The sequence below is a fragment of the Tupaia chinensis genome, unplaced genomic scaffold (genome assembly GCF_000334495.1).
Source record: "Tupaia chinensis unplaced genomic scaffold, TupChi_1.0 Scaffold000600_1, whole genome shotgun sequence".
NCBI classification, from domain to species: Eukaryota; Metazoa; Chordata; class Mammalia; order Scandentia; family Tupaiidae; genus Tupaia; species Tupaia belangeri.
The window spans coordinates 548,937-563,612 of NW_006160117.1; the positions used below are offsets into that span (position 1 = coordinate 548,937).

Below are 14,676 nucleotides of genomic sequence, written 5' to 3' on the forward strand. Positions count from 1 at the left end.
ATTTGGGGGCCAGCTTTAAAGCATATGAGAACAAAAAAGTTCTCTATGTCTGTTCTTTTCATGGATTTGTTTTTGTGTCCCTGCTTCCTAGGGTCGGAGTGGATTTGGTGAAAGGAATGCTACTTGTGGCCGAATGATCTGTGATGTGGAAATTTCAGCAAAGGAATTGATTCGTTGTAAAAGCTACCATTTATCTGAACTCGTTCAGCAGATTCTGAGAACTGAAAGAGATGTAATCCCAATGGAAAATATACAAAATATGTACAGGTACGAGCCTGGATACTTCAGAATTTGTTTGTCTTGAACTTAGCAATAGCAGGATGCCACAACCACATTTAGACTGGAGGAGCACATGCCAGTGGTGCTATGGAGAGGAAATCTTCTGTCTTCATGTCAGTGCCTACATCTCTATTATTATTCAAACTGGTTTACCTCTTCAGTTACTCTAATATGATCAGTTTATCTTCATCTCCTTAACCTGTCTTAGCTCTATCTTGATGTTTCCTAGTAGTAGTTTGGAAATTGACATGAAACTTAGGTTCCTACCCTTAATTCATTTATTCAAGAGTTAGCATAGATAGTTTGGAAATATAAAGACGTAGCAGTCATTCAGTTATTTGGAGGTATTGTTTGCTTATTTCTTAAATAAGGTTTTTTCTACTCCTCAGGTGTGTGTGCTTGCCAGAGACAGAGGAGGAAAGTGAGAAATCACACCTCCCCTGGTGGGGGGTTATGGCCATGCCTCAATCCCTTCTCCTCCATTCTCCTCTTTGGATTTTGAGCATGCATGCAAACACACCCAGTGTGATTTTCAAGCCGTTGGCCCAGGACTCGGACCATGGTCAGCCATGTGGGAGTCCAGCACATTAACCACCACACTACCTGCTGGTCCCTATTTCTCATTCTTGACTGCCCATTCCTCTTGAGTCCTTGGAACTACTGCTTATTTCTGACTATGCTCCCTCTCTAGGGCATCCCACTGAGTGTTAGGAATTTAAATACCATGTGGCTTTTGATGTTTCCCCCCTTAGACCACTCTCCGAATTCCAGACTCAGTGTTCCTACCTGCAGATTTAAGACTGAACTCCTGCTCTTTTACCTTAGGTTCTTCCTATGAGTTTCTCCTTATTAAAGTAATGACAACTATATATTTTTTTCTGCTACTGCTAGTAACTTCTAAAATCATCTTTAGCTTCAAACCTCTGAGATTTCTTGATATCTCTCTCTGATATCCCACAGTAGACCCGGCAAGGAATCTTTTTGGTTCTGTCTTCTTTATTATTATTATTGTTGTTATTATTTTATTATTACTGTTTTTGAAGAGGTTTTTGCTATAGAGAGCGTGCGCTCGCCAGAAAAACAGAGAGAGACAGAGAGACAGAAAGCGAGAAATCACCCCCAGGGAGGATGGTCTCAGTGAAGCCATTGTCCCTTCCCTAACTAAAATTGGAATCTCTGTTTTTGATACTTAATATTCCCTTTGCTTCTTAATTTTTTCTCCGTAACATTTAGCGTTATCTAACATACTATATATTAAGTACCTTTTTCTTTTTTATGCTCTATCTCCCCCATGAGGACATGAACTTCACAAGGAAGGACAAAGATTTTATCTGTTTCAGGCACAGTCCATGCCTGGTATATAGTGAGCATGCGATATCTATTCGATGGAATGAATGAAAGGGTTTAGGTAATTTATAGGTTTGTAGTTAACAGATTACTTCACTCTATCTTTGTGGGATATTTTTTCCTTTTGTTTTTGGGGAAGGGGATTATTGTCAGTGATAAGAATGATTTCCCAGTTATATACCGACCTTATTTTAAATTATTTCCTGAGCTGAGGTGCCATTGCTCTTTAGTTACTTACACCAAAAATTCCTTGTAATATTTTATGAAGTTTTGATTATAGTCATTGTTTCTTTTAATTACTTGATTCTGTTTCCTTCTTACCTTTCTGTACAGTGAACCTTCTCATCTGTTGTACCTGTTGGAGCACACCTGGAAAGATGCCAGGTTCATTTTGCAGATCATGTGTGAGCTAAATGTTCTTCCATTAGCATTGCAGATCACTAACATCGCTGGGAACATTATGGTAAATTTAACTTAGAAAGGGGGAAAAAGCATTTCCTGTTGGATTCAGTGTTTGCTTGGGGTAGTTGTTATATGATAATGAGTCTAAATGCATGCTTGTAAAATGAGTAAGTTGGATTCTGAAATCTGGGCTTCTTTTGTAAAAGGAAGAACTGGTTGAGAGAAGGGGAGGAATGCCAGGTGCAGTATGTTGAAAGTTGAGCGAACATAAGGATCATCTCTGTAACATCTGGATGTGTCTGTTTCATGGAGTGGTCCATTTGCGAGTAAAGAAATAGCCAAGTTGTCAGTATTTTCAGTTTGATTTGTGTCCTTTAACTATAATGAATAAAAACAACTTCCAAAATATTTTGGCACCTTTTTTTAAAAAAGATTTTTTGGTATTGGGTGTTTGTGCTTGCCAGAGGGACAGAAAGCGAGAAATCACCCCTTGGGGGGATGGCCACGCAGCAGTCCCTTCTCCTCCATTCTCCTCTCGGGATCTTGGGCATGCACACACATATGCCTAGTGTGAGCTTTTTGTTTTTAATAATTTTTAAAAATGTTTATTTATTGTGATTATTTTACTTTACTATTTTTTAAGAGAGAGATTTTTGCTATAGAGTGCATGTGCTTGTTGGAGAGACAAGAGAGACAGCAAGCGAGAAATCACCCCCTGGGGGGATGGCCACACTGCAATTCCTTTTCCTCCATTCTCTTCTTGGGATCTTGGGCACGCACGCACACATGCCCGGCATGAGTTTCAAGCTGTCAGGTCCAGGACTTGAACTGTGGTTGACTATGTGGGAATCCAGCAACTTAACCATTATGCCATCTGCTGGTCCCTTATTTTATTTTTTTAAAGTTGACCAGAGAAAGACAGAAGGAAAGTGAGAGAGCAGGCTGCCAGGTTCTGAACTCGAACCATGGTCAGCTATGTGGGAGTCCAGCCATCTCAGTTACCACACCACCTGCCAGCTCCACCTGGCGTGAGTTTTAAGTCACCAGGTCTGGGACTTAAACTGTGATCGACTATGTGGGAAGGAGTCCAATGACCTAACCTAGCCATCTGCTGGTCCTGGTACCTTTTTTTAAAAAAGAGTCTTTGTTAAAGTTTTGAAAGAGATGCTGTGATTATATTTACCAACTCAGTTGCTTTTGTTCATTGTAATTTTGAGCTCAAGGTAACAAAAGAATTTCTATTTAATAGTCCAGGACACTAATGGGTGGACGATCCGAGCGTAACGAGTTCTTGTTACTTCATGCTTTTTATGAAAACAACTATATCGTGCCTGACAAGCAGATTTTCAGAAAGCCTCAGCAAAAACTGGTGGGTCCAACATTGTATAGTATTTTGCCCTTTTTTTTTTTTTTTATCCCCCTCTTTTTGTTACCTGGCTAGCTATTTCCGCTTTGCTCTGGTAGCATCTGTTTCCAAAATAATTAATCCCCTGTGTACTGTAGAAACTGCATCTGATTTGTTCTGTTCTATTTGTGCAGTCATTTTCTTCTCCATTTTTCTCTGTACAGGCAAAATTATTTGTAATGTATATTATTTTAGGGAGACATTAGACCTCCCCAATGGAGCATGTTTTACCATCTTGGTCCTGCTCTCAGTTAAATGCTAGTTAAATGTTTTATTCCTTTAGATATATGAGTATTTTTGTGCTGTGTTTTTCTGTAGTAGTGTGATTCAGGTCACCACAATTGGATTCCTAGCTATCCTCCATCACATTGGAACTAAAACTCAGCTTAGCTACTGTTTTATCAGATGTAGTTGATTCAGAACGAAAATTGAATGTTAAACTTGTATTTGCTTGTTTTATGCATGTTATCAAAATTGGTATAGGGAATATTAATTCAGTGGAATTTATTTTCTTCTCGCCATTAATACATTACTTGGGAATTGATTTTCCATATATGGGCATACTTCTTGTAGGGACCATAGTAATAATGAGAATGAGAATTATAATTCCTGGAGGAATTATTTAGTGTTTTTACATCATGAATGTAGAGTAGTGAATTTAAGAGGACCAATTTACAATCTCAGATTTTATATTCTTAGTATCCACTAATTTAAAAATGTGAAGTTTCTGTGAATTCATGGAAACATTTAAAATAGAAATTGCTTATTTGTTAATTCAGAGATATACAGGTTGAGCATCCCTATTCTGAGAATTTGAAATCTGAAATGTGCCAAGATCCGAAATTTTCAAGTGCTGACAGGTCGCCAGAAGTGGAAAATTTCACATCTGACCTCATAGAACAGGTCACAATCAAAACACCGCAATACAAAAATATTGTACAAAATTACAGTATGCTATATATAGCATATATAACTTATAGTACCTTATACAGTATACAGGCACCCCTCACTTAACGACCATGTTCTGTTCCTACCACTAGAGTGTTAAATTGGTCGATAAGTAAGGAACTTAAAGACAGATGTCTTGTGGTGTGTCATGGTGCCATAGGGTATATATTTTTCCATAGCTATTGTGTCACACCAAACTAGAATAATATAATTTTATCCATACAAAAAGTATACATTTGCTGTGGGCCAGAAAGCAATTAGATATATAACATGATAATATAAATCTGGCATAACTGATTGTATTTATTCCGAATACTACCATGGGTTCACAATAAAGTGTAAATTTAGAAACAAAGTTTGTAGTCTTACATGATTGTGAACTCTTCATTTAGTGAATACTAATCGACTGTGGAAACAAGACAAAGACTGAGAAAGGGGATTCTCCACTGGAGAACTGGCCCTAGTGGTTGTTAAACAGGTAGGTTGTTAAATGAGGAGTGTCCATATAACGTATATATGAAACAAATGAATTTTGTATTTAGACTTGGGTCCAATCCCTAAGAGATCTCATTATGTATGTGAAAATATTCTGAAATACGAGAAAACCTGAAATTCAAAACACTTCTGTTCCCCAGCATTTTGGATAAGGGATACTCAGCCTGTAGTATTTGTGTAGGAAACTACCCTATTGGCTGTCCATCTGGTTTCATGAACATATCTTTCCCCACAGGTAGACCACTAACAAAAGGTAAATAATATTTGTTAGAACTGAGTGCTGCAATTGGAAAAAAGGGAATCATAAAGCTCCTTCATCAGTTAATTAGTTGCTGGTTGGTGAAGTTATCTTTCATTTGATATTAGGGTGATGAAGATGAAGAAATTGATGGGGATACCAATAAGTACAAGAAAGGACGTAAAAAAGCAGCTTATGCTGGAGGCTTAGTTTTGGACCCCAAAGTTGGTAAGTCCTGGGCAATGGATTAGTTTACCCATTGTATTAAGGAATTTATTTTATATATTTAGTTAATCAATTAGGATTTTGGCATAGGGTGCATATGCTTGTCAGAGGGAGGGAGAGAAAAAGAGAAAGAGAGAAAGTGAAAATTTTTTCCTGGGGTAATGGCTAAGACTCAGTCCCTTCTCCTCCATTCTCTACTCAAGATTTTGGGCACACACACACACACATGTGCCCAGTATGATTTTCAAGCCACTGGGTCTGGGATTTGAACTGTGGTTGACCATGTGGGAGTCCAGCTCCTTAACTACCGTGCCACCTGCTGGCTCCGCCTTAAGGAATTCCTTAATGTAGACCTAGACTTGAGAAACCAGAAGACCTGGATTATATCTTATAGGGCAGCAAATAAGACTCAGAATGACCTTATTTTTATCTTTTGTTCATAGAAAATCATGTCTGCCAGTCATGTGACATGGAATCAATGTGAACTTTTCTTTGGCTGTATTCCAATACAATTTTATTTATGGACAATGACTTTAAATTTCACATACTTTTCATCTTGCCACTCTGTTATGCTCCCCCAGCCTTCCAGCCAGCTAGGATCCCAGGTTTGCTAGTTCTGGCTGATATGCTTGCTGATGAGCCCAGTGTTTTCAGGTCAACCTGAGATCTGAACCTCAGGCCTTCCTACGTTGCCCCAGTATCACACAATGGTATCCTCCTGCCTGCACCACCACAACCGGGCCTGTTCTGTTTTTTATTTCTTCTAGCCATTTAAAAATGACTCTTAACTCAAGGGCAGTATAAAAAGACAGTAGGCTAGGTTTGATCTGCACATGTTGGGTTGTCAGAAAAGTCATGATGCATTTTTACATAGAAAAACAGAAAAATATTGGATCATCAGGGTTAGGGTTAGTTTGCCTACTCCTGGTTCAGTATATGGAGAGCTATTTATTTTGTGGTAGGAGCATCTCCTCTTCTGTCCACACTATCAAGATGGGCTCTACCTCTACCCGTTGTGTTAGGACCAGTTCAATTAGACAGTTAAGTTAAAGAAAGTATAGACAGTGGGCCTGGCAGGTGGTGTGGTGGGTAAAGGGGCTGGACTCTCACATGGCTGACCGTGGTTCAAGTCCTGGACGTGCTGGCTTGCTTTCTCATGTTTCCTCTATCCCTTTCTGTCTCTAATCAAACTGGAAAATAATAATAATAATAATAATAATAATAATAATAAATAAAGTTAAATAAAATAGTTCTTTAAAAAAAGGTATAGACAATAACCTCCAAATTGAACTTTAACAGGAAAATAATTTTCCCCTTTATCATGAATGGTAAGGTAGATGTTTTGTGGTACACAGAACTAGAATGAATCTTTGTTTTTTGTTTTTTTTTTTAAAGCTATCTTGATTATTTTCTAATATAGAGTTGAGTAGCAGTGTTAAGTATGTGGGTATTTACATTGTTGTGGAGGAATTAATGTGAATTTTGTCAAGTAACTTGAACTCTGAATAGGAAATATCTTTGGCAAAAGCAGTTTTATTATTGTAATGAAATGGAGCAGTAATACCTCAGTGCTAGATATGTCTGACTTTCAGTTCTGACTCTTGTCTTTTGGTTAACCTTTGTAATCCTCAGTTTCCTTTTCTGTAAAACAGAGATAAGAATATTATCTACCAAAGGGAGATTTAAGGAATAAAAATTAAAATCAAATATAAGTTGATTCGTATAGTGCCTGACACAGAGGAAACTGTCAATACATGTTTGCAGTTGTTATTATTGTCTTAATAGTGGACATTGACTTTTATTCAGTTTCTTCTCAAAGTGAAGATAACTCTTTATAAATGTCCTAGAGAAATATATTAGCTTTCTGTTCACCCTTTGCAAGTAAAAAGGGGTGGATCGTTCCACTACTGACATTTATATATATGTCTGTCGTCTGATATTTAGTACAGTTTGTGTACAAGTAAGTGGCTGCCCATTTTATTCTTCTCAGTTGTTAAAGTAAAGTGTGTATATATATATATATGTGTCTGTGTGTATATATGAATATTAATACTAATATATATATACACACACAAACACACTCACTCATTGGAGTTTTATTTGGGTTTGGAGAGTAGCTGGGAAGACATTCTTGTTTGAAGGAAAATTTCACATTTTTTTGGCTGGAGAGATTTTTGCTATAGGGAGTATGCACTCACTGGAGAGACAGAGACAGAAGGTGAGAAATCACCCCCCAGGGGAGATTACCACCCTGCAATCCCTTCTCCATTCTCCTCTTGGGATCTTGGGCATGCACACACACATGGCCAGTGTGAGTTTTAAGTTGCTGGGTCTGGGACTCAAACCTTGGTCGACCACATGGGAGTCCAGTGACATAACCATTACACCATCTGCTGGTCCTGAATTTCACATTTTTTAAAACTGGATATGACACCTCTGTAAAATAATCTATATGGAAAGATGTTTGCCCTTCCAGTGGTATGCTATGGGGGAGCTAGAGAAAGGAGTGGTTGTAGCTGGTTTTAAGGAAAGACGGAATCCTTTTTTCCTTTCTCTTCTTTTGTGATGTGTGGGTATTCTCTCTAAGTCATTTTATGGAGCAGTGGTCAACTTTTTTCCCCGTTTGTCTGCCTCATAGCTAGCTAGGTATTATACAGTTTCTAATGTACTTCTCATATGATGTCTTGACAATTCTGCTTTTCTTTAGACTTTTTAATAACATTATGTGGCTTTTTAATTTCAGGTTTTTATGATAAGTTCATTTTGCTCCTGGACTTCAACAGTTTATATCCCTCCATCATTCAGGAATTTAACATTTGTTTCACGACAGTGCAAAGAGTTTCTTCAGAGGCACAGAAGGTTACAGAGGTTTGTATTCAACTGAGGGTTCTTGACATGAGGTTAGTGAGGCTACGTAGTGATGCAGTGAACACTCCAAGGCAGACCCAGGTGGAAAAATTCTGGGCTCATGTCTAGAGTCCTCCCTGAGCACTCCAGACATGCATATGCCTATGATCTGGGCGTGGCTGTGTCTGAGGGTGAATTGTGGTGTGAAGACCCTGTTGTGGGGGTGCCTCTCTATCTCTGTCTGTCTTACTTATGGAAGAAAGAAAGAAATACATTTTTAAAAATGCAGGGAAATTGAAGTTTAAAATATTCCTTAAAGAGGGGTTGACCCGTAGCATGGTGGTTAAGGGCACTGGACTACCGTGTAGCTGACCATGGTTTGAGTCCCAGATCCAGCAGCTTGCTTTCTCACTTTCTCTCTCTCTCTGTCTGTCTCTGGTCAAATAAAAATAAATTAAGTAAGTAAAGTAAGTAAAATAAATTACTTCCAGTTCTGGGCCTGGCAGCTTGCTTTCTCACTTTCTTTCTCTCTGGTCGAATTTAAAAAAATAATTAATTAATTAATAAAAAAAATATGATCAAAGAAGGAAGAGAACCAAAAGGGTTAGCATTCTAGTTTTTCTTCTTAAAGGAAACATTAATTATCCTTTCTTAGTGATCAAAAAGGAGTGTTCGGTAAAAAGAGATTCAGACTGGTTCTGTGTCTTATTTGAAAAGCTTTTTTGTTTAAAAGGTTTTTACTATAGAGCACGTGTGCTCACCAGAGAGAGACAGATACAGACAGAGAGACAAAGAGAGGGGAAGTGAGGGGTTATCCCCCCAGGGGGACTGGCCATGCCACAATCCCTTCTCCATTCTCCTCCTGGGATTTTGGGCAAACATGCACATGTGCCTGGTGTGATTTTTAAGCCACTGGGTTCAGGACTTGAAACGCCGTCAATCATGGGAATCCAGTGCCTTAACCACTGTGTCACCTGCTGGCCCTAGAATAGCTTTCTTGAGGTATAGTTCACATACCATATAATCTGCCTGTTTAAAGTGGGCCGTTTAATGCCTTTTACTGTATTCACAGCATTTGCAACCATCACCACAATTAGTGTTAATATATTTTCATTATTCCCCAAAGAAACCTTTTAACTGTCCCCTCCCTCTATATCTGTCCTTCTCTCCCTCTTACTTCTAGACAACCAGTAATCTTTCTGCCTGTATGGATTTGTGTGTCCTGGACATTCTCGTATAAATGGAATCTTATGATACGGGGTCTTTTATTTATTTATTTTGGAGAGATTTTTGCTCTAGGGCACATGCACTCGCCAGAAAGACAGAAAGAGACAGAGAGACAAAAAATCACCCCCCAGGGGGGATAGCCATGCCTCAGTCCCTTCTCCTCCATTCTCTTCTTGGGATCTTCGGCACACATGCACATGCACCCAGCATGAGTTTAAGCCACCGGGTCTGGGACTCAAACTGCTGTCGACTACATGAGAGTCCAGTGATGTAGCCATTATGCCATCTGCTGGTCCCACTATGGGGCCTTTTATATCTGGCTAATTTAACTTAGCATGCTGTTTTCCAGATTCATCCATTGTAGCATGTTATCAGTACTTCATTCTTTTGTATTGCTAAATAATATTCTAGTGTGTTGAGTAGACATTTTATTTATTCTTTTTTTTGTATTTTTCTTTTTTCTGTTTGTATACATGACAGAAAATATCTATTTGCCTTCTAGCTCTTGAATTATCATACCCTTTAGTTCCAACCACATGCCTGAGAGTTGTTAATCAATCCAAATTCCATATTGCCAGGAAAGAGAATCTAGTAGGCTTGTCTAGGTTGGTGACCATCCCTGGTTCCATTATTTAAGACCAGAAGAATACAAATCTGGTGGCTAAGGGGGGATCTTTCTGTGGGACTAGGGGATCATTTTAGAGAGAAGGTATTTGGTAGATGTCCCCAAAAGGTAGTGAGTGTGTGTGTGTGTTTTGTTTTAAGAGAGGTTTTTGCTATAGGGCACATGTGCCCACCAGAGAGGCAGAGAAAGAGAGAAAGTGAGAAATCACCCCCTGGGGATGACCATGTCACAATCTCTTCTCCTTTCTCTTGGGATCTTGGGTATGCATGCACATGCACCTGGTGTGAGTTTGAAGCCACTGGATTTGGGACTTGAACTGCAGTTGACCAGATGGGAGCCCCAGCAATGTAATCATTATGCCATCTGATGTTACGCCATCTGCTGGTCCCATGAGTGTGTTGATGGATAGATAGTCTTTGGGCCCTGCCCTGCTACTGTACCTGCTTTGTGATCATTATCATTCTCCAGCCCACTCCCACCACCATTTTGTTTATTGGAGCTTTCCGGTTTGGATTCTGGATACATAACAATCATTTCAGAGTTAGAAGGGAGCTTAGAGGGTCATCTAAGAAATACTGTAGATGTAGCAGTTTATAAATTCAGGATCATTTCCACGTGCAGTACCTCATTTGGTCTTCAGAACAGTTACTATCACACAGTTAGTAGTGATGGTAGAACTAGGGCATGGATTCTATATTTCCTGACTCCAGATCTTTTCAGTTTACTTCTTGTCTGAATCCTGTAGTCACTGTAAATAAATTGTGATGTGTACCAAGATCTCTTTAATAGGTTTGCTATCATCATCTGCTATATTGGAAAACAATAGGTCCCTATTACTATTGTAAGAGTGTTCATTTGAAGATATTGATCTTTGTAAAATCAGATACTTTGTAAAGACTGGGCTATCACATGGCATTGACTTGATTTGCTTTAAGCCCAGAGCTTTATTTTTAATTCTGAACCTTTGAAAGGGCAAACGTTCCTGGCTTTTCTTTGCAGCCAGTTAATAGAATTAATGGAGGCTTGGGAAAAAAATGGTCTAATGCTTTTCCTGCTGTACAGGAAATAGAGGAAAACTGCTGGTTGCTTTTCTAAAATGTTGCTATTCTTCCACTGGTTGCAAAGCAGTTTATAGGTAAAAGTACTACATAAATGCTAAGGAATATATATTGTATTAACTTTTAGAAATGTCATGGCCTATTTAAATTTAAATGTGCTCCTGATTCTTAAAAGAAATTTGCTGATTTAGTATTTAGCCTTTTACTTTTAGTGTAAAACATTTACGATAATGGCTCTGATTCTCTGCAGTTTTAAAATTCTATAGCACTTTGGTAGTATTTTGTTTGGTAGTGCAAACGCTTTAAAATAGTTCAGCTGCTGGTTATGTACGTATTTATTTTAGAGAGATTTTTGCTATGGGGTGTGTGTGCTCACTGGAAAGACAGAGACAAACAGAAAGCGAGAAATCACCTTCCAGGGTGAATGGCCATGCTGCAATCCCTTCTCCTCTATTCTCCTCTTGGGATCTCGGGCACACACCCACATGTGCCCAGCATGAATTTTAAGCTGCCAGGTCTGGGACTTGAACCATGGTCGACTACATGGGAGTCCAGCGATAGAACCATTACGCCATCTGCTGGTCCCAGTTATTTGTTTTTTGAATCCTAGAGGTCTGTTTTAGTGTTTATATTTAATGGCTAAATGAATGAATTTTAATTTGCTAGAAGGCACACGTACTTGCTGGAGAAATAGGGAGAGAGAAAAGGGAGAGTGAGAAGACACCTTTATGGGGGATGATCACACCCGCAGTCCCTTCTCCTCCATTTTTTTTTTTTTTTTGGAGAGGTTTTCGCTATAGGGCGTGTGCGCTCGCCAGACAGACAGAGAGAGACATAGAGACAGAAAGCGAGAAACCACCCCCCGGGGGGATGGTCACACCGCAATCCCTTCTCCTCCATTCTCCTCTCGGGATCTTGGGCACGCACGCACATGCGCCCAGCGTGAGTTTTAAGCCACCGGGTCCGGGACGCGAACCGCGGTCGACTGCGTGGGAGTCCAGAGACATAGCCATTACGCTAACTGCTGGTTCCCTTTCCTCCATTTCTTTTGGAAATTTGGGCATGCATTCACATGTGCCTGGTGTGTTTCTCAAGCCAGTGGGTCTAGGAATTGAGCCATTCAGTTGGCCATGTGGAATCCAGCTGCTTTAACCACTACTGGCTGGCTCCAGCATTTGTACTGTAAACAGTCTCTCAAAATGCATTGCTCCCCAGCCTTGTTGAAGGGAGGATAGGATAACAGTATCATGTAAAAATTCATCCCTTTAAATGAAATCTAAAGTTTTGAGTCCTACAGGAGTGAGAGATATTGGGAATGACAGGCTAATAGTATTGGGAGAAAAGAAGGGACTATTGACTTGTTCTCTAACCATGTCAGCTCTTCCTTATCACCCGTGCATGTTGACTTTTACTTAAATAAGAATATAAATAGCTTGTCAGGATGTGATCATGAGGTAGAACTCCCACCAAATATTATTTTAGAAATTTATTTCACATCAGTTTGCATTTTTGACATTTCTATTGTGTCTTTCTCAGGATGGAGAACAAGAACAGATCCCTGAGTTGCCAGATCCAAGCCTCGAAATGGGCATTTTGCCCAGAGAGATCCGGAAACTGGTAGAACGGAGAAAACAAGTCAAACAGCTAATGAAACAGCAAGATTTAAACCCAGACCTTGTTCTTCAGGTATATCTTTTCACTAAGAGATGCGTGAGTGACAGTCTCAGCTTTTAAAATTTGATTATTGAGGAGTGGTATAAACAGGATGCTTTTGACAAAAATATAAGTGCTAATTTTCCATTTTGGGAGAGGCCACCATTCCAAAATACTAGACTGCCTCAGAATGGGAGGCACCTTTATTTGCAAAAGCTGTATCTTAGTAAGATTCTCCTGACTCCTGGGAGCTTTAGAGTCTGTTTACTTGTTTCTAGGAGGTTAGGAAATCATTGATCTGGGAGGCTAGCTGAGTATATTAAGAATTCCTTTCATATAGATACCAGAGACAGTAAGAGAGGGGAGTGGGTGGTAGAGGGTAGGCAGGAGGGCTAAAGAGAAGAAACATTTAACACACAAAAGAATGTAATCTTCTCTGTTGGAACAAAACAATCATGTTCTATACTTTTTTTTTAAAGAATTATTTTATCGAAATTTATTTATTTATTTATTTTAATTTGATCAGAGCATGACAGAGTGATAAAGAAAGAAGAAAAGTTAGAAAGCAACTCGCCAGGTCCATGACTGGAACTGTGGTCGGCCATGTGGGAGTCCAGTGCCCTTAACCACTGTGCCACCTGCCAGCCCCATGTTCTGTAATTTTTACTTTATAAAACAAATTCAAAAAAGAGTCCCTTTGTATTCAGGGATATTGAATTTCATTGGTGATCTAGAAAGATACCTAACATGCATAATCTGCAAATACTGTTTGTCTTCTGTCCTTGCACCACCTGCAGTATGACATCCGACAGAAGGCTTTGAAGCTTACAGCCAACAGTATGTACGGTTGCTTGGGATTTTCCTACAGCAGATTTTATGCCAAACCACTGGCTGCCTTGGTGACATACAAAGGAAGGGAGGTAAATGGCGCAAAAATATTCACGTCTCTAAATATGAGAGCATTGTTAACTCTATATGTTGTTGTGTGTGAGACTCAAGCTCGTTACATGGTTATATAGCTTTGAATACCCTTTTTATAGGTTAAGTTGAAGACAAATAGACATGAAAATAAGGATTCATTCATTTGTCGATTCAGTGTGATATGTGTGTATTTGTTTCCTATATGCAAGGCATTGTTCTAGGCACAGAGGATAGAGTGTTGTGCACGACGTAAAAGATCCCTGCTGTCCTGAGGCTTGCATTCTACCCTGGCGGGTGAGGAGTAGGGCAGAAATGGATTGGGAATATAGGGTGGAGGAAAGATAGTTTGGACAAACTGTAAATAACTGAATGGACAAATATAAGAAATAACCAAGAAAATATGATGGAAGTAAATGTTCCACAGACAGTTAAAACAGGGTGGTGAACTAGAGAGTGTTTACTTGATTAGTTTATATTGGTCAGGGAAGGCTTTTTTGAAAAGGGGACATGAACGAGACCTAAAATGACATAAGAAACCTGTTTCTTTTTAATGATTGATTTAATTGCAGTGTGACGGAAAGGTGGGAATCAGGATGTTAACTAGTGGTTTTTTTTTTTTTTTTTTTTTTTTACTAGGGCGTACCCTACTGGGAGAGAGAGATTAAGCATTGTATCTTGAAAGTGTTGCCTTTGAGATGAGTAATAGAGCTCCAGGCATCTTAAGTAGGCAGCTGGATGTGTAAATCCAGAATTCCAGGAATATATCAGGTATACTGAGAGTTACTGTCTTCAGAAAGATGGGCCAGATACCAAATGTGTCTAGGCACTGTTGCTTTGCGAATGCTCTAAGCTTCATGTACATTAGTACTATATGCATGGATTTTTCTTTTCTTTTTTCTAATTTTTTTTGTGGTTTTTACCATAGGGCCGTGGATTTTTCTTAATTTGTAAATGAACAGTTATGTTAGATATTAAGTTGTATTGAACTCTATTAAAACTACTCTTT

At 39.0% G+C, this 14,676-nt stretch overlaps 1 protein-coding gene and 1 non-coding gene across 3 annotated transcripts in view; both read left to right on the forward strand.

Moving 5' to 3' along the window:
• The window catches only part of POLA1 (DNA polymerase alpha 1, catalytic subunit), a 353,788-nt gene that overhangs the window by 50,005 nt on the left and 289,107 nt on the right, over positions 1-14,676 (forward strand). For both annotated transcript variants that reach the window (XM_027775720.1, XM_027775721.1), the window contains exons 20-26: positions 92-267; positions 1,960-2,089; positions 3,278-3,397; positions 5,243-5,342; positions 8,083-8,207; positions 12,633-12,782; positions 13,547-13,669. In XM_027775720.1, the coding sequence (XP_027631521.1) occupies positions 92-267; positions 1,960-2,089; positions 3,278-3,397; positions 5,243-5,342; positions 8,083-8,207; positions 12,633-12,782; positions 13,547-13,669 (924 nt within the window). The remainder of the gene's footprint in view (positions 1-91; positions 268-1,959; positions 2,090-3,277; positions 3,398-5,242; positions 5,343-8,082; positions 8,208-12,632; positions 12,783-13,546; positions 13,670-14,676) is intronic.
• On the forward strand, positions 7,125-7,255 carry LOC114009673 (small Cajal body-specific RNA 24). Its single transcript, XR_003551053.1, has one exon.